This window comes from Sus scrofa, chromosome X (assembly GCF_000003025.6).
Source record: "Sus scrofa isolate TJ Tabasco breed Duroc chromosome X, Sscrofa11.1, whole genome shotgun sequence".
Classification (NCBI taxonomy): Eukaryota; Metazoa; Chordata; class Mammalia; order Artiodactyla; family Suidae; genus Sus; species Sus scrofa.
This window is the reverse complement of record NC_010461.5, coordinates 54818474-54845456: the sequence shown is the minus strand read 5'-3', so window position 1 is coordinate 54845456 and position 26983 is coordinate 54818474. Positions and strand designations below refer to the sequence as shown.

Genomic DNA, 26983 nt, shown 5'->3' with positions numbered 1-26983 from the left:
TTCCACGAAGGCAGGGGGTGCAGTCAAAGAAGGTTTCCTGAAGAACAGAAATAGAATTCAGAGGGAGAGAGAAACAGGGACTCCTATCCCAGGCAGTATGTGTATGAGGGAAGGATTTAGGCTGATAAGGTTGATCAAAGCCAGGTTGCAACAGGCCTTGGGTGTCATGCTAAAACAAAAGTTCTGACTTCTCCCAGAAGATGGTGACACATTGGATGCAGGGGAGTGCCCACTGGGAAGCTGAATCCAGTAGCTGTAGAGAGGCTGGATCAGAGCAGGAGTGGGGATGCAGAGCCAGAAGGCAGGAAGGCTAGTTAGGAGGCCACTGTAATGGATCCAAGAAGTCGTGGTTCGGCCCCAAACAAGTAGAGAGTGGACATATCAGAGGGATGTTTGGAGGATCAAACTGAAGGGAGAAAAGATCAAGGCCATACCTTGGCTTTCTAGCAACTGGGTGGGGGGGGGGAATGTCACAGACACAGAAGACAGAGTGAACAGTGTGACTGCATCAGATGAGCTTTGTTAAATGTAGGGTCCCCCTCTGTTAGAGGAGACAAGGATTGCTTCTTTCCATGAGAAAGCCCCAAGCCAGGCCCTCAGGCTGGCCCTCAGTCCCCCTACCTGCACAGGGCCCCCAAAGAGTCCTCGTCCAGAAAACTGTGGTCTTTCTTCACAGAGCCAATATCCAGGGGAAACGAACCTTCTGTATGGCAGAGAAAAGCCAAGATGAGTCAAGGGTGGTAGGTCAGAAACTCAGCACCAGAGATCCCTGAGCAAGCAAAGGGGAGCCAGGGAAGCAGGGAGGCAGGCCTTTGAGCATTGAGCAGGAGGAGAAAGGCTTCAGTGAAGGAGGGGCCTGGGGAACTTGCAGTTGGCCATGGGGGCGGGGGGCAGGTCAGGGAGAGGCCAGGAGGGTCTGGCTGGACGAGAGGACCCATCAAGGCCCATGGAGGACAGCAGGCCCAAGGTCCCTGGTGGCTGTCAAGAGCCCACCTGGGTCCCAACAGTCCCCTCTGTATCATGGGTTGCTTGGACAGGGACCTTCCTCTTGAGGCCCAAGGTGAATGGTGGGGAACAGGGAGAGGGCCATCCAAACAGTGCCCCACTTCCCCTGCTGCTCAGAGCAAGGGTGCCTGCTCCCCCAGGTTTAGGGAGGGGAGGGAAGAGAAAGGAGTCGGGGAAGAGGAGAGAGCATCACTTGAAAGCCCACACCTTTCTGCCTTCCTGGTAAAACAAGCCCATGGACTCATTTACTAATATTAACTGAGCAAGGACTTTGTCCCAGGCACTGAGGATACAGCTGTGAATGAGACAAAAAAAAAAATGATCCATGCCTTAGGAGGTCACATTCTCAGGAGGGCAAGAGACAGTAACAATATATGAGAACAGCAAAGTATACAGTTACAAATGCTAGCAAAGACATGAGCCAGGGCCACAGGGTAGAGGCCTTGCTTGTGAGGACAGTGGCTTCTGAATTGAGCCCTGAAAAGCTAGAAGGGGCCTGGGAGAAGGTCTCAGGCAGGACTAAAACTAAGGCTCCAAGAAGGGCAAGAGCCTGGTATGAGCGAGTTGTAGAAAAGAGCCTGGAACGTAGTGAGCAAAGTGGAGAGGGATTTATTGGAAGCTGGGTCTCCTCTCGGAACAAAGCGCTGGTGCTCACTTCACTCTGATTGCACTGTGAAGCCTGCGGAGGAGTGACACAGAGCAGAGTAGAGGAGTAACATGATCAGACCTATACTCACGGGGTCCCTCTAGCTGCTATGCATTCAGAGTAGAGGAGGGTGCACAGGAAGGAGGCTGCAGCACTAGGCCAGGCAAGCAGGTCACACAGTGTGGCAGTGAAGGTGGAAGGAAGTAGATTGAGTCAAGATAGATTCTGGAGGGAGAAGGGACCTGCTGACAGGTTAGATAAAGGGACAAAGGAAAAGAGGAATGGAGGATGATGCCTGGGTGTGGGGCTTAAGTGGATGGTGGTGCCATCAGAGGGTTACATCTGAGACATCTGTCAGGCACCTGAGCAGAGATAGCAAATTGGGAGTTGAAAAGCTAATCTGGAGCTTGGGACTAAGGTCTGGACAGAGAGACACTGGGGAGTCATCTGAATATAGGTGGTACTTGGACAAGGATCTCCTAGGAAATAAATGTCAAGAGAAGAGGAGCCAGGACAGGGCCCTGGGACACCCTAACAATTAGCCTCAGTTAGAGGAAGCCCAGTCAGTTAAGGAGACTGAGAGCCAGAGGGACATCCAGGGGAAGAGGGTGTTCCAGGAGCTGAAGTGAGTGGCCAACTGTGCTGAATGCTATTGAGAGATTTAAGTCATGACTGTTAATTGACTCCTGGATTCGACCACACAGAGGTCCCCGGTGAGCTTGACCAGGGCTGTTTTGTTGGTGAGGTAGGGATGCAGCCAGTACAGTGGGGATGTGGGAAGAAGAGGGGAAGTGGAAACAGCAAGTCTGAACAACTCTATAGGAAAACAGAAAAATTAAGGAAAACCGAGAAATCAGGAATGAGGCGAGATGAAGGCAAGGCTTCTAGGATGCCCCCTCCATGTTGCATCTATGTGAACGGCGTCCTCAGAAACGTCATGAAGAAGTGGCCCCATTTGAGACAAGGTGCTTTAACACACGGGTGACCCCAGAGCTTGTGAGAGCTGATGAGCGTGCAGGAGAGAGGCCTGTGCAGGAGAGAGGGTGTAACTATAGGAGCAGGGCCAGTGTACACAGCTCCTTGTGTGGCTGGAGAAAAGACCAGACGGCCCCGTTTTCCAGATGAAAAGTGGAGGGATGAGGCAAGTTTTGAGGTGGGGGAGGGGGCGCCATTGAGCGGCCTCACCTTCAAAAAGTTGAGCATACTGGGGGAATCCTGTCGCTCGGAGCCACCCACACACTTTTTTGGCCTCAGCTTCTAAAAGAGAATGGGGTGGGGGGAGAGACAGGTAGAGAAAGGAGATTAGGGGTTGCTGGTGCCAAGCCAGCCAAATATCTCTCTCTCTCCAGTAGGCAGGCACCTGTTGCTATGGTGACCTAGAAATGACAAAAGAAGCACTCCCTGTCACAGCCAGCCACCTCCCCTCCTCCCCCACTTCCCCCAGGGAACCACCCCCTTCCACATAGACCATCCTAGTCCAGCGAGGAATACAAAATGTTCAATGGCTATTACTCTCTTTGCTATCATCATAACTAACATTCCCCAGCACTTTGGTAACCAAATCTCATTTAACACACACCATAAGCCTAAGCCGTGCAAAGGATGTTAATATGCCCATTTTACATTTCTCCAAACAGGCTCAGAAAGAAAGAGCTTGTCTACAAGTCTCACACTTGACAAGGTTGCAGTGCTGGGACCGGAGTCCAAGCTCAGTCTGACTCCTGCTTCAGGTTCTGACCCTTTGGACATGGCAGCCTCCCAGATGCTCTTCCTCCTTTACTGATCACCAAGTTCCAGCCCTCCCTCCCCATGGAGACTCCCAGGACTGCCCCTGCTCTCTGCCTTGGCTTGGCCTCTTTGTGGCACAACCCAGTGCTGGTTATCAAGCTGACAATGCTGGCCTATGGGAGCCTTGGTGGGCAATGGCGGGCTTAGCGCCCCACCTCTGCTCTGGCCATGCCTGGCACAGGGTTGAGCATCCTTGCCAACCCCAGTGGAGACTTGCAGCTGGACTGAAGCCACAGAGACCTTCCTGGCCATGGTAGGCTGAGTACCTGCGGCAGGTTCTGGGACTGCCCAGGCAGCTATCTGTTCCCTACCCACGTGGTACCAGAGAGCAATGGGACTGGGACCAGGGGACCTGGCATTGTGGTAGTGGGAGAGGAGCGAGAGTCTGTGGCTCAGCAGAGTTGCTTTCTGAACTCTGCCCCCAACATTTCTTCCACTTCCTCAGTGCCTGTGACCAGGGGACTCCAAAGAAACTGACGGGGATTTTTCCAAGACAGGAAGAGCTCTCTCTTCCCAGTGCTCTCTCTCCTACAAGGAAATCCAAGATGGGGTTGTGGCAGCCAGAAACATCAGTTAAAGGACAAAAAGATATTTCAGAAATGCTGGGTGGGTAGATAAAGGAGGAAAGAATTCGGGAAGGTCCAAGTCAGTCAAAAAATAATAATAATAGGCTCCTCAAGGGTCGCACATTGAGGAGGATTTGAGGGTAAGAATGGAGGGCTTTGCAGCCTCTAGAGCCACTGAGGGCTTTGGTAAATACTGGTGCGTTTCTGAGAGCAAGTGCATCAGTCGCTGCTGCCCTGATGCATCTATCTCTGCATGTAATTGCAGCTGAGTTTGCTCATGTCCAGGATACACGATCAGCATGGGACACACCCCCAGAGGCCCTTCGGTCTGTGTACGTACTTGCACCTGCATCTGTGTGCACACATGTGTGTTCTACGTTACCACAATTTTCTAACCTATAAAAGAGAACTAGGAATCACCATGACCTCTGAGAGGTACTGGAAAGTGTTTCTTCCCACAGAGCCCAGCTAGCAGTACCTCAGCCTCTCTGGCAGGGGGCAATGCAAGCCCAGAAAAGGATCCAGGTCTCTAGGCCAGTGGTGACCTGGGGATGTGGTAAAAGCAGCCCAAAGGGACTTCACACCGACCCAGATGACATTTAAGGGACATGGCTTTGCTGCTAGGACAACTAAGCCAGCTGTCACAGCCACTTCCCTGCCTTCTTCTCCTACCATGCCCCTGGGGAAAGGTCCTTCCCTGTCTTCAGAGCCCCTCCAGGCAACCAGCTCTGCCTCCCTGTGATTAGGACAAAGGGGAAGTACCAAAGGAGACAAGGTTGGAGTTTCCAGAGTGGCAGGCACAGAAGGAGACAGTGACCCCTCAAGGGCCACTTGGAATGGCCACCCAGGCAAGGGAACCAGTCCCCAGGGACAGGCCTGCATGTCACCCTTGGAGGCCTCTGCAGCCCCCAGTCACTCATGCCTAGATGCAGAACAAGGAGGAAGAGGGGGAGGAGAGAGGCACCTGGCTGCCCTTCCTGAGCCTGAAGGAGATGGGAGAGTATGGTGATAAAATCCTCATCTTAACACATCTGTGCCTTATGTCTGAGCAATGGGGCCAGTGGGAGAGGGGCAGGCTGCCCACTCCCCTAATGCTTGGCAGCAGCCCTGGCCATGGCTGGAAGGAAGGAGACAAGCTCACTCAGGTGGGCACCAATTTTTTTTCATTCTGACATAGAGCCCTCTAGCCCCTCTTCTATTCAAAGTGTGATCTCTGGACTATCAGCAGCATCAGTATCACCTGGGAGTTTGTTAGAAAGGCAGAATCCCAGACCTATTGAATAAGAATCCACATTTAACCAGGCCCTTGGGTGATCTGCATGCACATTAAAGTTTGAGACATGCTGGCCTAAATCATCTATCTCAAGGATTTTTCACCCTTGGAAGCCCGTTAGAATCAGGTAGGAACCTTTTCAAAAATACCAATTCCCCCAGGGCCCCATCCCTGGAGGCCAATTTACTTGATCTGTGGTGATACTCTCCAAATTAGTATTTTTAAAGAGCTACAGTATGGGAGTTCCCGTTGTGGCACAGTGGTTAACAAATCCAACTAGGAATCATGAGGTTGCGGGTTCGATCCCTGGCCTCGCTCGGTGGGTTAAGGATCTGGCGTTGCCGTGAGCTGTGGGGTAGGTCACAGACATGGCTCGGATCCCACATTGCTGTGGCTGTGGCGTAGGCCGGTGGCTACAGCTCCAATTAGACCCCTAGCCTGGGAACTCCATATGCTGTGGGAGCGGCCCTGTAGAAGACAAAAAGACCCTCCCCGCCCCCCCAAAAAAAGCTACAATATGAACATAATGGAAAAGGCCCAAGGGACTTTTCCAAGTCACACAAAGTGTCACAACTGAGACTACGACTGATCTTTTAATTCCATGTCCAGTGCTCTTTTCCACTGCATTATGGAACCTGCCCTCAGATACCAGATAAACAAAGGGCTTAGACTCCAAAGAACTCCAAGCCCCCAAACTTTTTTCTGCCCCTTTTGGTCTAAGCCTGAACTCCAATCCTGGTAAGTCACTAGCTCTCTGACTTTGGGCAAGTTGTTTAACCTCTCTACAACTCAGTATTCTCCTCTGGAAGATGAGAATAACAGAATCCACTTCTAATAGCTACTGAGAGCATTAAACAAAATACTGGAGAGGGAAAAAAAAATCAAACATTCAACAGATGAGTTCCTGCCCTACCCAAAAGGTCCCAAGGAAAAAAAGAACATGGGAGAAAGAGACCCAGCTAATAGTATGTCTTTCTAGGTCTGGAAAGTAGCTGCATCTATATCACTGGCAGAATTGAAGCCAGATGACTCAGGAAGGTGAGGTTAGGAGGCAGAAGTTTCAAAGAGGCCATAATAGCTCCAAAAGACAAAGGAGCCAAGGGGTTTAAAGCAGGGCTCTGAATGAATCCCCAGGAGCCCTTCCCAGCAGGAATCTGAGGAATGTAATGGATTATTACTCAACAGGATGTCAGGGACACTGCCTCCTGACAATACACCACCTCATGGAGTACAGAGAGGCCCTGAGGCTCCCTCCCAGATAGAGCAGTCAGGGATATACATCTTGGTGATTAAGGACTGAGCTAAGGTGCCTTGCCTTGTTCCTCCCACCTGCTGTCCCAGCCGGGTCTAGGAGTGACCACCCACCCCCAGGAGAGTCAATCCATTTGGTGCTGGGGCCCAAGCAGCCCAGACTGAGGGCTGTCTTATGTGCCTGGTGGGGAGAGTGACACTGGGCAGGCTGAGGCAAGTGACAGAGGAATGTCTATGGTCCTGCCTCTGTGTCCAGATGTGCAGTCTGCAGCAGTTTCAACAACGACGTTCTACAGGCCATCTGCTGGCCAAGTCCAGGGTGATATGCCAGTACAGGTCAAGGACAGCACTCAGCTGGCACAAACTGGATTCCACTGAGAGTTAATGCCAGACTCTCTCCCTGGGGAAGGACCCAGCTGAGCTGGGGAGACAGGAGAGTTGAGGGAGGCGACATATTAGGAAGCTCCAGCATCAAATAGGGCCTTAGAGTCAAGCCCACAGGTCTTCTGAAGAGAGGGTCTAAGAAGGAATAGCTGAACAGCAGCAGATGGTCTCAGGGGTCAATGACAACATCTACTCCCACATTTCCACAGGCCAGGGTCAGGGATCCTCTTAGCACGGTGCATTTTTCTATGCAGAGAAGGAGAGAATGAGGAGAAAGCGGGGCTTCTGGTTTTGAAAAACACTGTATGAACGAAGAGCTTCCACACCCAGGAAAAAGGCAGCAATGTTTCCCACTGAGGAAATGCATCAATGCCAAAGATGACAACTGAGTTGGAGAAAAAGCTTTTTCCAGTCAAGCAGACTTCCCTGCTTGCTGCCTAAATCATCTTAAGGCAACTTGCTTCGCTGTCTCAGCTTTGGTTTCGGATCTGAGAAGTAGAGACTAACAACTTTCCTGCCTACCTCCAAGGTTACAGTGTGTATCTGGTCAGGTTCTGTCTGGTTTTGAAAGTGGCTATAATGAAAGTCCTCATTACAGAGGTCTGCTTTTGTTAAGACTACTTTGGAGTTCCCATTGTGGCACAGCGGAAACAAATCTGACTAGGAACCATGAGGTTGCAGGTTCGATCCCTGGCCTCGCTCAGTGGGTTAAGGATCCGGAATTGTCGTGAGCTGTGGTGGAGGTCATAGACACGGCTTGGATATGGCATTGCTGTGGCTGTGGTATAGGCCGGCAACTACAGCTCTGATTCGACCCCTAGCCTGGGAACCTCCATATGCCACAGGTGCAGCCCTAAAAAGACCAAAACAAAAACAAAAAACAAAACAAAACAAAACCAGACAAGACTACTTAAATGCAGTCTTTAAGGTTCAGATTGGGTCCTAGGTGTAAAGAAGTGAGAAAATGAGCTACAAGTGAAGAGAAGGTGACAGGAAAATAAGCTGCCGGAGTTCCAGTCTCACCCAGCCACTTGATTGATTCACTAACCACTCCCTCTTCACACCACTATTGGGAAACTTAAGCCCTTTATGCCTTTTGGTCATCCAGTGGGCTGTGAGAGAGCTGTTCAGGCCTGGGTTCAACCTGCTCCCTCCCAACCAAAAGTCTGGCTCAGGCCTAGGGAATCAGGCAAGACCCAGGGCTCAAGACAGGCAATGGGCAAATGTCACAGAAGCCCAGATCAAAGTGCCCTGTTACTATTAGAGCAGTCACCTCTCAACTCGGGCTACACATTATAATCTGGGGAGCTTTAAAATGCCAGTGCCTGGGCTCCAATTAAATCATGACCAATTAAATTAGACTCTCTGGGGATAGAGTTAGTTTTTTGTTTTTTGAGACATCTCCAGGTGATTCAAAAACACAGGCTAGAGAACCACTGCCCTAAATGGATGAGGCCAGCTAGAAAGCCACAGGTGTAGGTCTCTGGAAAAATTCTAGCCAGAGGCCACACTCAGGCCCATTCTCATCACTGGCCTATGTTTTCTCTGGGCCCAGGGAACAGTGATCTGAATGCACACAGTAGGACAGGAGAAGGCACGTCTGCAGTTGTTTGTGAAGGTGCTTTGTTCAGTGTTGGCTTCCTTTCCCTTACTCAGCTGCCTATTTGGAAAGGCATCTCACCAAAGATGGATGTCTCCAAAACAAGGCTTGTTTCAGCGGGGTTTCTCCCACCTTCAGTGAGCACAGGAAGAAGAGCAGGTGCTCAGAGGGGTGAAGAGAGACCTGGAATGCCTCCATGTGCCAAGCCAAGTTCCCAAAGTGGCCTCTGTGAAGCCCAGCTGGTAGCCAAGGTAGGCAGAGGGGCCGCCTCTCACTCCAGGTTCTGCTGCTGCACCTGGGAAATGCCAGGTCCTGGCAAACAGCTTCTCAGATCACTTCTCTTGGCTGAGGCAAGTTCCAGTTCCTCCATCCACCCACACTCCTAGGGAGGGGCCCCACTTGAGGAGGAGGAGATGTTGGCCTTCTAGCAGAGGGCCCATGTCTCAGTTGGCCCAAGTGCTTACAACCGGCTCCTTCCACCCTCCCATAAGGTAACACTAAGGGCCCTTGGCCATGAGAAGCATGCCCACCCAGCCTCAAACCTTGGATCCCTCAGAGGCAATGCTTCATTAGAATTTGTACGAAGGGGCCCTCGAGATAGGTGCTGCAACAGATGACTGCCTGGTCATGCCACCTCTCTCTCTGGAGACTGAGGGAGAAGGGCCTCCATGAGGACCCATACTTAGAGCTGTCATGGATACCAGGCCTGCCAAGACTTATCCTCCTGACCTTGGAGAGGACTTCAATGGGGTCTACCATGCCCTGTCCTCTGGAAAGTCAGGTGCACACATCATCTCTCCAGCTCCTGCTGCTATTAGCTGGAATCACAACTCTAACTAGATTCTTACAGGGGAGGGAGGTGGACGGAGGAAGGGAGATGAGACCAAAATAGCTCTCATCCCACATTCCAACCCTTGCAGGAAGGGTGCTGCAGCAAAGGGCTGCCAATGTCAAGCAGCCCAGCTTGGCAGTGCTGGACTGTGGCCGGCCTCTGGCTCATTAAGTCGCTGGGCAGAACCCAGGGCCCCTACTGCACCTGTTCAGATGTGAGCCTTGGTCTCATCCAGAGCTACAGTGTGATGCCAAGGCACTAGGCCCATTTGAGCAGAACTTTTGGAGTCTCCCCATCACAGCTGAGGGACCACCAAGGCAAAGGGCCCAGGAGGATACAGTACCATGGGATTGGGTGGGAACAAAATGAAGCCATCAAATCTTCTTGCTGGCCAGTGGCAGATTCACACATGCAGCCCTCCACTCTAATACCCTTCCCTCCTTAACATGTCATAGCCACAGGCCCATGGGGATTCTCAACCAGAGATAATTTTACCCCCCAGAAGACCCTTGGCAATGTCATGAGACATTCTTAGTCATCACAACTGGGTAAGGATGCTGCTAGCCAGGGATGCTGCCAAACATCCTACAATGCACAGGACACCTCCCACAGTCAAAGAAGGGTTGACTCCAGACCTGAAGTGTCAGACCGTGAGAGGCAGCTTCCACCTTACTGGCAGGCCCTAGGCACCTCCAGATGGCTCCAGCTCACCTTGGGGATGTCCTGAAGAGTGAGGTTAAGAATAGATGCAGTAATCACTGGAGGTCCCTTGCCTTTGGACACAGTGGATCTCTTGCAGGGTCAGCCAGGAAGAGGTGGCAGTTCTTGTTTGGAGTTTTTATGAATATGGAAATTACATAAGGAACCTCCAACTGTGTCACCCCTGTAAAGCTGTGGCCTGAGCTCCAGTATGCAGCTGGAAGTGATGGAGGGTCATGAGAGCTCTGTGGCTACCACAAAGCTCTGGGCCTGCTGGGGCTGCTTGAAAATGTGGGTCAAGAGTCAGCCCAGCCTGTGGTCTCCTAGGCAAGCACTTGATGCATCAGGGCCAAAGAAGGCAGCTGACATTCCTGCCTGGCCCAGAGCCTCCTTGTGACAGTGAAGGTCAAAGCTGCCACCTGATCTGCTGCAGTGGCTCCATTAGCTTTCTTGCCCTCAGGGGATCCTGCCCCCTACCCTGCCCCAGGTGTTCTGACAGGTCATGGTGACAAGGAAACACAGGTGTTTTCATAAGCCACGTGCTACTCCATCACCTCTAGTCCCCAGCCTGGAGGCAAGAGGTGCCAGCCTAACCAGTTTGGGGCAGATGGAACTACTCTCCACTGTGGTATGGGTGGAAAGAGTATTGGATCCAAGGTCAGAAGAACTACATTCTGGCCTTAGCTTCATGAGGAATTTATTGGGTGACCTTGGGCAAGTCAGCACCTCTGTCTAAGGTGCCATTTCCCCATTTTCTAATGGCCTCTCAACAAAATATAGACCCAGAAAAAAAGTGTGTGGTTGGAAGTGGCTGGTTCAGTTGAGAAATGGGGCCTTCTCCTGCATGCTCTCTTCTGGGAGACTCAAGAGGGGACCCTCAAAGGGGCCCAAAAACAAACCCATTTTTCCCTCCCAGCTCTCCTGATTTCCTGTCTCTAAAGGCAACAAACACTGAGGCTTAAACCTTCAGTCAACCCGGTCTGTCCTCTCTCCACTCATGTATTTAGCCACCAAATTCCATCAATGTTTCCATCCAGTGGTCATGGTTTCCCATGCCCAACCATGCTCTAGGTTCTCATTCCTGGATTACTTCAGCCCTGCAAGTTCCCAGCCTCTAGATTCTCCTTTCAACAGGTCATCCTGCCAGCTTCTTCTCCCAAGAGCCCAGCTCTGACCTGGCCACTCTTCTGCTCTATAACCCAAAGGGCCCCCCACTGCCCACAGCCCAGGACAGACATCAGACTGCTTTCCAGCTCTATACTCTAGACCCAGCCTGACTTGAAGCTGCAACCTCCTATATTATTCAACAAGATGGAGGTCGAACACCCCCTCCTATGTAGCCTTCCTTCCCTGATCTCTCACCAACCCCACCACCCAGCAGCTCAGTTAAATTAAGTGGCCCCATGTACATTTCCATTACCTTCTTGGCAGCACATACCTCTGTCTCCCCCCTTCAACTGGAACTCCAGTGCATTGGGTCCTTTGGGGCTCAGCATCCCCACTACTGTGTGGTATGAGATACTGAATGTTCTGGCAACACCTAGGCAGGAAGTCTTGCTTCCCAACTCAACAGTGTGCAGGCCTTTGACTCCACACCTTCTTCTGGTATCCACACAGCAAGGACACGGAACTGAGCACACACATGCAATTTAGCAATCTGGCTGAGTGGCAGCACACCTTGCCCCAGGGCACAAAGCCTATGCCCAGAGGTGTGAGAAGGGAAAATGGACTCTGCCTGAGAGTGGAGGCATTCTGACCTCAAGGAACACTGAACTCTCCCATCCCAAGCTCCCATGCGGGCATCCAAGCTCACGTCACAGATAGGACATGCGCCATCTCCTGCTTCTTTCTCTGGGCCTGCAAAATTTTGGCACTTGCCCATTTTGACCCCGTGCCACTACTTCTACACCCCCTCCCCCACTTCCTAACCCTATTTCCCTTTCCTTTTGCTGAGGCCAAATATAAACTCCTGGGCAGGAAATGCCTTGCAGGAGCCTGGCCCCACCCTGAGATCCAGAGAAAATTGTCTCTGACAGAAAGGAAGTAGGCCTGAGAGAAGTAGCCTCCTCAGGTGGGGTCTGTTCTCCCTGTGGAAGCCAGCAGACACAAGTCACCCCCCAGAGCCCCACAGCAGCCAAAGGCAGGGCCATGACTCGGAACACAAAGGAGAGGACAGGAGCAGGGGTGACCATGGGCATGCTCAAGCCATGGCGTGAGGAAGGGAAGAAGAATCCCAAAGAGCAGCCTAACAGCTGATGAGCATAGAGGTTTGGGGGTACAGTGAGTGGGAAGAGAAACAGACTAGCAATCTGAAGGCTCTTAGTCCTGGCTCTGCTACTTCTCGGCTGTGGCTGTGCTCATTACTGATAATAATATTTATGATACTAAATGTAATTATTAAGAATAATTCATAACAGACACTAATATTTATCGAGTACATACTTTGTGCCATGCCCTGGGCTAAGCAGGACTTTACACAGATCATATTGGGTGAGACTTAACTTCTCCATGCCTCAGTGCCCTGATTTGTCAAATAGGGTTATGATCATAGTACCAACAACATGAGGTTTTTGCAAGTATAAAATGCGATAATTATCATACCAGCTGAAGGGTATAAGTTGTCATTATGTCCTAGGCATTATTTTAGGTACTTTTCATATGGTTTATGTCACTGAATCTTCACAACACCCTGTGAGGTAAGTGCTCTGATAATATCTCTGTTTGACAAATGAGAAAACTGAGGCCCAGAGCTATGGAGTAACTTGCCCAAGGTCAGCAGTGAAGAATAGGTGGGCCAAGTTGCAAATCCAGGTGGTCTGGCTCCAGAGTCAGAGCCACTAAGTTAGGCTCCTCCTCATTAAATAGGAGAAATAGCCTAGGCCGTAGAGACACACACAAAAAAAAACATACACCAGGGTTTTTGCTGCCTGAAACCTTAGCCTAAAGTAAGTTCCCAGTAGTGGAGAAGGCACCTGATCATCCCACATCTCTTTGGTCCCCATAACAACCCTTTCCAAAGCAGGCTTGCTGTGCAAATTGGGAAACTGAGGCTTTGAAAGGTCAACTACCAATGCAGCCAGGAGCCTGCCTAAAATGCACATAGCCCTCCTGTTGAGCTGTTCCCATGTCAACCTCCCCAGGCTCTCCTCTCCAAATCCACTCCCCCTTGGTTGTACACTATTCAGCTAACATTACCCAAGCACCTACTCTATGCAGGCCCTACAGAAGGCACGAAGGTCTGGAAAACTGAACAAATGCTGAGCTCTTGGCCAGAGCTGCTACCAGGCCCACCCTTCTCAGGGAGGCAGAGGCTAAGATGGACTGTTCCTTGAAGCCCCCCACCCCAACCCCCAGAGCTTATCTGAAGGCAAGATAACAGAAAATGAGCTTGAAAGCAATGGAGCTGGCAGCTGGTACAGCCTGAGGGAAGGAAGCTTGCAGTACCCAAGAGCCTGGAGGTAGGAACATTGCAGGGAGGACTAGAGCTTCTAGACAAAAGCCCCCCATGTACATATCCAATTTTAGCATGGGCCACACCAGCTGGAGGGCTCACAAAAGTGAATCCAGACCACCTCCTGCCCACCCCTAACCACCCACACCTTCTAAATAATGCAACTTGGTTGTCAAGATAGCTCATTAAAATGTCTCTTCCCCCATGCCACTTGCCACCCTCAGTGCTGGAAAGTGCTAATCAGGCGAGCCTGCCACCGCCATCAGAACAACCCCCAACTCCTTCCCAAACACCCTCCCCAACCCCACTGCAGCTCTTCTTTAGAGCATCAGTACCTAGCCTTTGGTGTTTTCTCTCCTCTGCATCTGTTTCAACCCAAGGGGGGCAGGGTGAGGAGGAAGGCAAGGACCTGGGGACTGTCTGTGCAGGAGTGACTGATTGCTGGTGGGTGTAGGGAGCAGTCAGGAGTGGAAGAGAGACTCAAGCCTCAGCTCTTGCCTCCCAGCCAGGCACCTGGGAAAGGGAAGAGGGAAGCATGACAGAGTCACTAAGGGTGTGGGTGGTGGAGTTAGATGGCCTGAGTCTCAATCCCAGCTCCACCACTCCTGAGTCACATGACCTTGGGTAAGTTCTTCCCTGAATCCCTCCTTGCTTGGTTTATTCATTTGTAAAACAGGGGTGATGATAGCAGTACCCGGCTTACCAAATTGTCCTGGAAAATAAGTAAATTCAAATGTGTCAAGAATTGAGAAAAGTTCACTATCATTTTTTGGTGTTATCCTCTTAACACCAAGCCTACTGCAGTATCCTCAGTGCCACTGGAGGCCACTGGAAGGGAGCCCTGTAGGCAGGCATGGCCAGGAGGAGCTTTTCTGGGGGAGGCAGAATCTGAAGTGACAAAACATCCAGAGCTAATGCCCAGGAGGTGGCAGGTTTGAGCACAGCATGTCTCCAGATCAGTGAGAAATAGAAAAGTGACAAGGTGGCAGAAAGTACTACTCAACAACAATAATGGTGAGAGTGCTATTATATATGATAGATTTCATATTCAGCAACCCTATGAGGTAGATATGTATCTCCTTACAAAATGGAGGCTCATAGAGGTTATATAATCTGCCTAAAGTCACGCAGTGCTGTCTTATATCTGAGCCCTGCTCTTTCACCACAACACTCTCCTGCCCCAGGCACCATGTGTACAGATCAGGGGGTGTTTTGCTTCAGCTCCACTCTGGCCCCTTTCCCTCATGTCTCTGTTTTTTCCATTTAGAAGGCCCTGCTCAGGTGGGGACTGCGCAGCCCAGATGTTTGGGGCAAAGTGCTTCTCCAGCTCACTGCCCTTACTCCCGCCTGACTTGACCCCAGTTTGGAGCAGAACAACTGGCTGCAAGTGCCTATCTCACACCTCAGACCAGTGTGCCTTTGGCCAGCCCAGATAAAGGACAGGAAATCCTCAGGCAACCTCTTCTGGAGGTCACTCCCTCTGCCATGGGAACCTAGTTGCGGCCTGGGCAGAGGTTCCTCTCTGGTGGGGAAGCTGCCAAGTCAGCCATAGCCGCCTTGGGTGTTGGGCATGGTTTGGGGGAAAGAGGGTGAGCTGAGCAGCAGGAGACTTGGGTTCCAAATCCTCCCTCCACAGACACCTTCCTCCCTCTGGGCCTCAGGTGAGGATCAGCCAGGATCACACTGGGGGGAATCACACTGTCTATGGGACTGGGCTGCTCTGAGAACAGAATGGGATCATGGAAGTGAAAGTGCCTTGGAAACTTTAAAGAAATGGGAGGACTCATCAGTGTCATCATCAACTGCTAGAGGAGTGGTGCTGGTGCTTCTCCCTGTTTGATTCACCCTTCTAGGCCCCACTGTGGGCATGGCTCAGACTCATTTCCAGTCTCAGTGCTCCTTAAAATATCCCCTCCCCCACCCCCACCAGCTCAAGAGACAAAAACAAGTAGCGGGAAAGCAGGCTACACAGACAGCCCCCACAGTGCGACACAGTCTACTCATCCGGGTGAGCACTTCCTCGCCTCAGGCTTGTCCTCTGCTGATCAGGACACCAAGAAGAAGGCCCCACCCTCCCAGAGCTCCCCAGTCATGGCAACTGCCTGGACCAGAATGACAAAAGAATCAGACACTACTGTGTGAGGTGTTTGGACCCAGGACTACAGGGGTTCAGAATCTACCTGCTGGAGCCAACAGGAAAAAGATAATGGAGAAGTTTTCTGAGAGTTCAGGTTATAAATAAAAAGGAGAGTGAGGGGCTTCCAGAGCTCCGTTTCCCACCCCCAGAGCCACAAACAGTAGCAAGTGCAGAGGACAGTAACGAGGCTGCAAAGGGGACTGGCCCCAGGTCCCCTGAGGAGCACTTGGAAGAGCTGAGGCTGTATAGTCCCAGAAGAACACAGCAGGACTCGGGTTCTGGCCTCTGGTTCTGTCCTATAGGTCAGAGAAAACAGCCGGGTCAAGGTGGTCCCAGGGATAGAAATCTCAGGGAGACAGAGTTGAGCTCAACATCAAAAAAAAACTTTTGGAAATTCCGTGGATGCAAGCAACTGCCTTGACATACCGCCCTCCCAGTTATTGAAGGTGGGTGACTATACAAGCCCTCTGAGAGCAAGACCCAAACTTCAGAAGGAGAATTTAAACCCAGTGTCCTCTAAAGGCCCTTCTTCCCCGAGCTCCATCTGCTTCCTACCTCTGGGCTGTTGTAGGAGAAGCATAAAGGTGACCGGAGCTGGCTAGGCCCCCAGCCAGTTCCCACAGAGGCCTGGGATCCCAGGAGCACCTTGGGCTGGTACTACTCAGGGGGAACAGGTCACTCATTAACTTGGGGCTGAATGGGTCAGAGGGTGGCCACCTGGGACAGACACAAACTGCTCAAAAGCCTGCACTGAAAGAAAATCCAAGTTGTGGCAGTTCAAGGTCCAGCCAGCCCAAACTGACCAGCCAGCTGCAAGTACTTAGCGAGTATTTAGTGACTGGGCCTGGAAAGATTTGAAGTCAGCTCACCTTTGCCTTGTGTATAAGAAAAAACCCTTGACTGCGAATGTACACTTTTGTGACTAGAAGGCAGCCTGAGATACCACTGAGTCCATGCCATGGGCCTTGCATTTTATTTTATTTTATTTATTTTATTTTATTTTTTGCAAGCAAGCAAAAGTCTTTATTACAGGAAAGCAAACAGCCCCCAGGACAGCTGGGAGGGGGAAGAAGAGCCCCCCCTCTCTATTGTCTTATAGGGGTTTCTATCCCTTAAAGATGGGGGTGTACCAATGTGGGGTCCAGAGAGATGAGGTTTTCTCCCATTGGCCTTGCCCAATTACCTGTTTCAGTCCTTGTCCAATAGGGGTCTTAGGGGCAGAAATGTCCCATAAGTCTCATGGTTTCTTTGCCCTTTTCTTCCCACAAACTGAGTCATGGAGTGGGGGTTGGGGGGCTTGCATTTTAAAAATTTAGATCCGGAGAAAGCAAATGTCCTTTCTGAAGTCACTCATGGAGAGGCAGCTACAGAGAAGTGCAACCAGAAGCCCAGTTTCCTGACCCCATTGTAGGCCCACAGGGTTCACTAAATGTTGGTTCCTTCTCGTTTTGCTGAAACTGCAGAAAATTTCTTATGGTCTAGAGCTTTCTAAACTGGACTTGGGTCCCAGCCTGACCCTTTCCAACTCCCACTGCTTGTCAAGATACAGGCTCTCTGAGGAAGGCCTCCTCCTCCTCCTACACTACAGAGGCCTCAGGCCTCATGTCCTAGCCTGGTGTGGAGGGACCCATGGCCTTACCAAACACAAACACATACACACACACACACACACACACACACACACACACACACACACAGCCTCACCCCATCCCCAGTAATGGCAAACCATTTGGATGGGCATTTCTTGCTCTTTTTTGACTTTCAAATTAAAATCAGGGGGTCAACTTCTCCTGGAAACATCCGACCCCCTTCTGACTCTGATGCCTTAAAAAAAAAAAAAACCTTACCCCACTGCCCATCTGAATCCCTATCAACTCAACTCCCTGCCCCTCTCAATACCACCCAAGCTGCATGTGTGTCCTTGAAGCAATGTGAATGACTACTACTGTTTGCTCAAGTGAAAACAGAGGGGCATAAGTTTAATTGGCCCCAGGAGTTCCCATGACTGAATGTTTGTTAATATCCCCCTGGGTGAAGGTGAGGGCTCAAAATGGGGTCCCTTTAAAGCCCCAGGTGGACAAGGAGTTAGTTAATGGCCATCCCCTAGAGGTGACTTTCTGAGGTGGTTATTATGTGGCTCAATCATTAACCAAACAGAGGCAGGACCCCGGGCTTGTTGGAAAGGAGCCACTCCTTTCCCAAGGACAGCCCAAGAGCAGGAGGCTCTGGGGCAGCGAGGCCTGGATGAGGGAAGCTCTCCCTCAGCGCCACATGGGGGTGGAGGAGGGCTGGCCCGGATGTGGAGGAAGTTAGCACACCCTTACTGGGGTGGGAAGGAAAAGCGAGACAGTGAGGTTTTTATCATGAATGAGAGAGGAAGCTCCAAGCTGGGTCATGGTGATTAGATGACAAGCTAGGAAAGACGCTCATCCTGAATGCATCCTGTTTTGCTCTGAACTGGAACTGGCCTCGGGGGCCAGGGGCAGGGGAGGGGCCCGGAGGCGAGCAACCTCCCAGGAATTCTCCCAGGGCTGCAGACCTCCAGCTCCTGGGTGGCCCTGGAACTGGGGGGGCCAGTCAGAGAGTTAGAACTCCCATTAACCGCTAGAGAACCAAGGCACACATGTCCTTTCTGGGAGAAGCCTCCACAGGCCAGCCTCTGGGAGTCCAAGCCCCCAGAGCTGGAGCCTAAGAGACAGGCACTGTAAGCAAGGGTCTACAGCTCCATAATCCCTCCAGCTCCGACTGGTCCTGGGCCTCACTTTCAAGGATCAGCTCAAATGTCACTGCCTCTGTCTTCCTCTCAGTCTAAAGAAAAACTGCTCCCTGGCCAAGCCTCCCAGGGTGAAATATCCTCCTCAACAATGGGAAATATGAACGCTGCCAGGATATTTGATGCTACTAAGGGATTGTTTTAAGGTGTACTCATGGTGCAGTGTCTATAGGTCCCTACCCTCTGCCTATCTGTATAGTTTATATATATGGCTATTTATAGATAAATTGATAAGGTGTCTGGGATTCATATCAAAATAACAAGAAAGAGGGTGGAGTAGATGGAGGTGTAAATAGGGAAGGACTGGCCACAGGCTAATGGCTGTTGAAGTTGGGTGACATACGATTTTATTACATCAATCATCTCTACTTTTATGTATGTTTGAAATTCTTCATAATAATTTTTTAATTGAGTTTAATTTATTTTATTTTGGCTGCACCCACGGCATATGGAAGTTTCCAGGGATCAAACTCACAACATAATCATTTTTTAAAGACCTCACCAAAATAGACTTAGTGTGTCATGTGCCATTCATGCCACTCGCATCTAGATGATAGATTCCTTGAAGGTGGGGGTTACGCTTTGTGTCCTCCACAAAATCTAGCACCAAGCTTGAACCTAATGGCTAATAATTTATACAGCACTTGATCGTTTACCAAGCATTTCACCCTGGATCCCCTCGTTTAGTGCAGTGAAGTGGAAAAGGCAGGGAGAAACCAAGAGTCTCAGAAGTCAAGTGGAGCAGCAGAGTCTGGACTTAAACCTTCATGTGTTCAGCTCCCAGTCCCCTGTTATTTGCCCCACACCACACTGGACTCTAAAGGAACTTAACCTCCAGTTCCGCAGTCCCTGTGTGGTCAGGGTAAAAGGCACAGCAATGGTGGGCATGCAGGTTCCCAAGGTAGAAGGCTGGGTAGAGCAGATGTAACACACAAACACACACATCGGACTGGTGACTATGGCCTCCTGTCCACTGATTCAAGTTTACTAAGACTCCTGTCCCCCCAATACACACACATAAACCAAGGCCCCAAGTCACAGATGAATAAAGCTGTGATAAACACGTGATGCCCACAACTGTGGGCCCAGCCCTGTGCTCAACTCCTCTGTTTAGGGTTGCAGGGTCGGGGGAGCTCACACATTCCACCCTAGATCCCTTGCATCATTCAGATCCCCTATCTCTACTTTATCTGATAACAGTTTCCCAAAGGCCCAGGGCCACTATGCTTGATCCAAACTGGGAGCCCAAGAAAAAAGTTCTCCTTACTCTATTCAAGCCAGAGGTAACTCCCTCTTCCAGTAAGAGACCCCATGAAGGTGGAGGCACAGCCTGCCTTGGTTAAACCTGCCATCTGTTGAACCTGAACTTTCCACGGCTGGAATAGGGAGCAAGCCTCATGAGTGTCCTAGTGGAAAAGTGCTGACAGCTGCCACAGCATCCCCATGAAAGTCTCCATCCTCTCCTCCCTTCCGTACTTCCTTTTTTTTTATGTCACTACTGTTGTACCTATAGCTGGCTCCAAGGGTCCTCTGCTCTGTCTCCAATCTATAGCCCTAAGAATGGAATTTTTAAATGTCAAGGAGACAGAGAGAGTCAAAGTTGGGACTTCCCTGTGCCACTTTCTTCACTCCTCTGCTCAAACTCAGGAGGTGTTGTGCTTTAATAAGGAAGGCTTTTCTGTCTTCCCTGCAAGACTCCCCCCCTCACCCGCACTGGCACTCACACAGGGTTACACAGCCCCTTTGCGCAGCTTCAGCCTCTTTCTTTACCCTAAACAGCTCCAGATATCATCTCCCAACAGCCTCTCCTCCCCAAATCGGGGAGGGGAACCACAGAAGCACAGAAGGGTTTAGCATACTTCTGCAAGAGCCGTTTAAGAAGCGGAGAGAAGGCAAGCAAATGGGGTAACCCCACTCTATCCATGTAGTGTTTTATAGCCCTAACTACGGAGGTCCAGGGAGCAGAAATTCCAAATCTCATACTCAGAACATAGTTGGACTAGGCCAAATCCTGGAAATGAGGACCAGCTCAGAATGTCCAGCAATATGGTAGCTTTAGGGTGAAAGAGTCTCCCACCCCCAAAGCCATCACTGCTGTCACACTCTTCTGGCTCACTCCATCAACCACTCAGAAATCACCTGTAGTTGCCACCTTCTCTACTCCCTTGGGTTGCCTGACCTCTCAACCCCAGACAAGAATTGTCTCTCATTCTAGGAGGATGAAAGTGAAGGGGAAATTCAGAAAGCAGTAAGAGACGGTGGGTGGGGACATCAATCCCTAGAGTGGGGGCAGGAGCAAGTCGTAGTAGGAGTCAGGGTTTGAAAATAGCCCTGGGTGTGATTCATCACAGTCTCCTCTGGGGCAGGCAGATGTTGGTGCTCTGAGAAAGATGGAGACAAGCCAGGGCCCTCCAGCCCACCCTCTGGGGCCCGGGGCTCTGAACTGGCCCCGCCACTCCCCACCTTCAGTCTGGCTGCTGTCCTGCTTGCCTTCCCCACCACTACTAGTTGTCCAGCTGACTTAGCTGCATAATCACCACTAGGCTCTCCATCTGCCTAGTTTCTGCCACCCTAAGCATCTCAGAAACAACCCTTTACCTGCCAGTTTAAGAATCTGGACCCATGCAGCCAGTCATCAGATGCCAGAGCCGAAGAGACTGGACTTTTAGATACTGAAATCCAGCCCACCATCTGAGGTGCAGTTGAAAACACTGTGGCCCACAGAAGTAGCATGACTGGCCTAAGGTCACATGAATTAGTGGCTGAACCTTGGTTTCCTGAGTGCTTAACTTTAAAGACTCATGGGAGAAGAGAAATGGAGGTGAGAACCCCAGATTATCTAACTGGGAAATCCCCAAAACTTCCACTAAAAGGCCTTTCTTCGGAGGTTTTCTAATCCAAACCCGTTATAGAGTTCATGGGGAAACAGCCCTGAAAGACGCGACTTATCCAAAGGTTTTCGTTTGATCCCCACTGCCAGGAAATTTTGGGCGTTTCTCAGAAGGGAAGGCAGTGGCGGAGGGGAAAGCCCAGGCTGCCAGACCAGACCAGGGGCTTCCTGGAAATGCGCTCAACAGCAGAGGAAGAGAAGAGAGGAAAAGCTGCGTGACCGACCACAGAGCCCAAGTCCCGCCACCCCGCCCAGCTCCAGCCTGCCTCCTAAGCCCCAGAGCAACGGCTTGCGGACTCTGGCCAGGCCCGGGGATAACGGAGGGTCAGCCACCCTCCACCACCCCACCACCTCACTCGCGGGGTTTCCTAGGGAGAAGCGCTGCCGGCGGGTTCCGGAGGTTCCCCCAATTTCAGCGACTCTGGCCCCAAGCCTGGGTGGTTCAAGTGGCCCAGACTGCCCTCTCAGCGTCTGTCTTGTATACCGGGCAGCTAAGAGCCGGGGCCGAAGCGCGTCAGAGACAAGGCGAGACGAAGCGCGGAAGCCCCAGCAACCTGCCTGTCCCGACCACCCCCTAACTGGCCCCGGCCGTCGCCCCAACTCCCACCTGGAGGCCGCGTCCGCTGCTTTGGGTTCGAGACCCCGACGCAGCTGCCAGCCGGCAGGAGGCACGCGTGGAGCCTGGGGTCGGGCGGGGGTAACAGTGCCAGCTGGAGAGGCAGCTGCCACCGCCGCTTAGCTGTTGTCAACCCGGGGCCACTCTCGGCGCAGGTGGGGAGGGGAACAGAGGCGAGTCGGGCGGCGTGGATGCCCCGCCCACCTACAGGACCTCGACCAATGAGGGCTCAGTCCGGCCCACCGAACTCCGAAGAAAGCGGTCCAAATCGTGGTGGGCGGGGCTTTGCCCTCCAGCTCCTCCAATCCCCATGCTGATGCCTCTTCCTCAGGTCACACCGCGGCGGCCGTGGGCATGGGGGCGGGGGCGGGCTGGGACAAGGCAGAAGCCCGGGGCCAGCGCCTGAGGGTGAAGGAGCTACTTGGCTGGGCGCGCAGACTAATATTTATTGAGCTCTGTTTGTGTCTGGCACCGTGTGGAGGATTTAAATACATATTCCATGCACACGGGAAGGTTCAATGGCTTGCTGAGGATAATTTTATGGGGAGTTCAGAAGACACAACTTATGTGAGATTTCCGATTCCTGGGGACACCAAGAGAACAATTAGATATTTGAGTAGGAAGTTGCCATTCCCATCTTGTGCAACTCCCTCATGAACCCCAGCTCAGAGTCCAAACTCTACCTCTGCAGAGAAATGCATGGAAAACTTGGGGCATCTGCAGTAATCATGGCAAGAGAGGGCTCCCAAGAGTTGTGACAGCAGGTACCTACCACCTGAAAGCCAGTTTAAATTCAGTAAGAAACAGAGTGTTAAGATTTGGTTTCTCTCTTGTCTTTCTTCACAAGGGTCCAACATAAGTTCATGTTTTGATTTCACTGTTGAATTGAGGACTCCTATTAGCCACTGGGAAGACCCAAGACTCCACACCATCCAACCACCATCCTGCACACGTATAAATACAGAAACTAAGAAGAGATGACTCACACAAGTTTTCCCAGCAAATCCATGGCAGGAACAATACCTGCACACCGGTTATTTTCTCCTAACAGATGGGCGATTTCATACCTAACAGATGGGAGAAATGCTGAGGTTCCTAGAAAGCAGGGACTGCATCCAACTTGTTGCCTTGAGTACCCAACACAGATGAGAGCAAAAATTAATGTTTTTTAAGACCGTGACTTTCTTAAGGTCATCCGAGGCAATGGCAGAGCCAGACCTAGCCCCAAGTTCCCCCTTCTGTCTGGCCTTCAGTCCACTAGGCCAAGTTGGAATTCTTCCACCTTCTTTCCCTGCCAGCCCTGATGAGAATCAGAGGAGAACTTGTGAATCAAGGCTACTTCCAGTATGTACCCCTCTTTTCCTCCCAATAGCAAGACCACAGCAGGCACTTTGTTCAAGATGAGCCATGTTCCTTTGGGTCTTGGATGTGGATGAGACCTTTACTCCAGAACTTACTCCTGGAAACAAAATCCTACCCAGAGCCAGAACCCCTTATGGTGGGAAGGGAGATTACCTCCTTCTTGAGACTGGGTTATTATATTTGCAAGCATCCTAAGGTTCTGAAATGGAGCCAAATTTACCTTGCTTCTAAAAAAGGTTAGAAGGGAATAAGAGTGTGGGTCCAGCAATGACCCTATAGCTTCCCTAATGGCAGGAAACTATGTCAGAACCAATTCCATCCACCGCATAACACGGAGTACAGCGACTACAGTAGCTTCTCAGTAATGTTTGCTAATCGGTGAATGAATATTAAAAGACACTCATGGGATAACCATAAATAAATACAATCAAATGAATAATGAGCAAAACCCCCAACTTACCTTTTAGTGGGTACATTTAATTGAATCAGATATGATGGGTCTGAGACACCCAATTCGTTTTTTTTTTTTTTTTTTTTTGCTTTTTTAATTTTTTTTAGGGCCACGCCTATGGCATAATGGAGATTCCCAGGCTAGGGGTCTAATTGGAGCTACAGCTGCTGGCCACAGCCACAGCCACAGCAAAGGCAGATCCGAACTGTGTCTGCAACCTACACCACAGTTCACAGCAACACCAGATCGTTAACCCACTGAGTGAGGCCAGGCATCGAACCGGCATCCTCATGGATACTAGTCCAGTTCATTACCACTGAGCCATGATGGAAACTCCAATTTTTTTTTAAAATAGAAAAAAGGCAATCAAGGCAGAAAACTAAAAAAGGGAAAACTATAGGAAGCACAAAAACTACAAAAAGAGAACCAAAACTACAAAAGGAGCAATTGCTATAAATAATTAGAACGAGAGCTTCACAGTGCCTGACACAGACTAGGTACTCAATAAAAAACATCTGGTGAACGAGTGAACACAATAGTCAGCTAAAGCTGCAATCCTGATATTTGCTACCCACACTGTGACATTCTGAAATGGCCCAAACGATGTCTAGGCTATTTCTCTTGGTCTTTTTTGATCTCTTTCCGTTATCCCATGAACTTCAGAAAACCAAGGAGAGTTCAGCCTCTTCAGAAAAACACAGATAGCTCATCTCCTTCAATCACTGGCAGCCCTTGGTCCCCAAGCCCCTTACCCCAAACCTAAGCCAGAGCCTTATCTAGAATTTAGTAATGGTGTCTAGAAGATGAGGACATGGTACCTTTTCACAGGCTTCTTCCTGGGCTGCATCTTAAATATCTCTAGAGATAACTGGAGCCTCTAGGCCTCTGGCATCCCTTTTTCCACCAGCTCTCACTATTGCCTGTGTGCCCTATAGTTCTGCTGTTGCCCTGGATCTCAGCTCAACCATCATGCAGGGAAATGTGGAGTTTTCATGCGGGTAGGCTGAGGGCAGGTGAAAAAGCCTCAAGGTGCATGTGTGTGTTTCTATGCCCAAGGCGTGGGGCTTCCCTCATTCTATCACTACCACAGCCCAGCTGCAACATACAAAAGGCAGTATGATGGATTCTGGAGCCAGACAGCCTGAGTACAAAGTGCAACTCTGCTACTTACTAGCTGCATGACCTTGGACAAATTGCTTGCCACCTTTCTGTGCCTTAGTCTCTTCACCTGTAACATGTGGTCTATAATCACATTCTTGACCTTATATATCTGCTTGCAGATCCACTGGACTAAATTCCACTTAGAATGGTTGGCTGGCACCTAGAAAGTGCTTCAAACTGTTAGATATGGTGACAGGGGCACTGAGCAATGGTGGAGTGAGCCCTGGATCAGGAAGTAGGACAGTTGGGTGCTAGAGCCAGTTCTACCGCCTTCAGGCTGTGTCGCCCAGGGAAAGTCATTGTGCCACTCCAACCATCAGTTCCTTCACCTTTAAAATGAAGGGAGAGCACAATCCCTAATGGGCAAAGTTGAGACAGTTGGATGTGAGGCTGTCCTGTAAAGTGTGACAGGTGGTGGGATGGCACTGAAGGTATTGCAGAGGTAAGCTTTTTGCTAGGGGCCAATCAGCCCTTTTCTTCTAGGTAGTGGCAGAAAGAAACTCCATATGCTGTTACCCTGAGCCTCATCTTGAGACACCTGGGTCCCAATAAGTACTTATCAGAGGACTTAGAGCAGCCCCTACCCGCCTCTCTGCCCAAGATGGGACTTCCTCAGGCTGCTGCAGGCAGAACCATAGCCCCACTCCGGAATGGCTGAGGGTAACAACAGGAAGGTACCCAACAGACTCTTTCACTACTTTTTCCAACGCGGCAAAAGGAGCAGCAGCAAATAATTCCAAGGAACTCAGCTGAGAAGAAAAAAAGGGGAATAGGAACCATGAGAGGAAAATGAATTACCCTCAGATCAGCCTCGTGTAACACATGACCATGGGTGCTCTGACACACATGCTTACATGCACATGCACATTCATGCAGGCCTCACCGAAAGCCAACCAGTCAGGCGTGGGAGGGCAAAGGACTGCTGCCTGGTGGTTCAGGGCTCCCATCCAGCCTCATGAAAAGTGGCTGTTGATCAGGCTGCCACAACGTGGGATTGTTACAGCTGGCAAAAAAAAAAAAAAAATTCCTGAGGAGCCATGGCCACACCAGGGGGGTTTGCACTAAGAAGGGGAGCTGGAGTAAGGCCAGATGTGGGAAGGGAGGATGTGGTGGTGGGAGGGGCTCACAAGTGAGGGGCACACAGGCACCTCACTGAGCATTGCCAAGTGGGAGTGGGGAACAGAGAGCTATGTCCTGGGAGGAGCACAAAGACCCCCTGTTAGTCCTCAGCCCAGGGGACTGCCTTGGCTATGCTCACCCCACACCCCAGAGCACCCTGCAAGGGGGAGCTCTTTACCGGGCTGGGTTGGCTGTGAAGGGATCTGGAGCCCTGGCTGCACCAGGCACAGGCCAGGGGAATTTCAGGGCCACTTACCTTCTCTGGGGTCTCCCTCCCCAAGCTAGGACACAGAAGCATGTATTCCTTCCCACCTGCCCCCTGGAGCCATCAATAGGGAAGTACTGGGGCAAGTCATGACTGCCTCCAGATACCTGGACTAGGCAGCTGGAGGCAGAGAACCCAGGCCCACTCAGTTTCTGTCCCCAGCTCTTCCCTAGAAATCCAAGATCCTGCCCCCTACCCCCAACAAACACCAGCTAAAGTGTCAGATTGTTGACCTGCAGCATCCACAAAACAGACCCAAGTGATGGGTCGCATTTCACACCCAGGATGGGACCTTGGCTGGACTTTACTGGCCTGTCTCAAAGGAGCTAGAGGTTTTCTGCTACAGGCAGATGGAGCACCTCTCACTCTCTCCCACCCCTCCCCCCAGGCCCCATTCCCTCAAGGAAGTCTCCCTACCTTGGCCCAAATGAAATAGGTGGGGTTGCCCCAGGGAAAGACACTCAGAGCAGGATGTCCACCCCTAGCCCCATGCCATACACCATTTCTGTTCTTCAGAGGAAGGACAGTGTGCTAAAGGGAAATAAGCCAAGGTGAGTCCACTTCTGACATGAGCCCCCCACCTTGCCCGGCACCCTCCTCATGCACACACACAAGCAGCTGAGGTCAGGGGAACCCTCCCTCTACCTTCCTCAACAGCTCCTTCTGCCCGATTTAGTTTCAGCCTTCAGATTTGCTCCTTCCTGTTTAGGCTCA

The 26983-nt window shown here is 51.0% G+C and overlaps 1 protein-coding gene across 6 annotated transcripts in view; it reads right to left on the bottom strand.

Moving 5' to 3' along the window:
* The window catches only part of STARD8 (StAR related lipid transfer domain containing 8), an 83528-nt gene that overhangs the window by 11260 nt on the left and 45285 nt on the right, over positions 1 to 26983 (bottom strand). Inside the window, exons 1-3 of one of the 6 annotated variants that reach the window (XM_021079618.1) lie at positions 25769 to 25894; positions 2837 to 2908; positions 622 to 703 (exon numbers count right to left, since the gene is read on the bottom strand). In XM_021079618.1, coding sequence (XP_020935277.1) covers positions 622 to 703; positions 2837 to 2908; positions 25769 to 25832 — 218 coding nt within the window. In that variant the 5' untranslated portion in view covers positions 25833 to 25894. Of the gene's footprint in view, positions 1 to 621; positions 704 to 2836; positions 2909 to 21902; positions 22080 to 25768; positions 25895 to 26983 lie in introns of those variants that run through there. The other 5 variants (XM_021079619.1, XM_021079620.1, XM_021079617.1 and 2 more) reach the window with 5 other exon arrangements.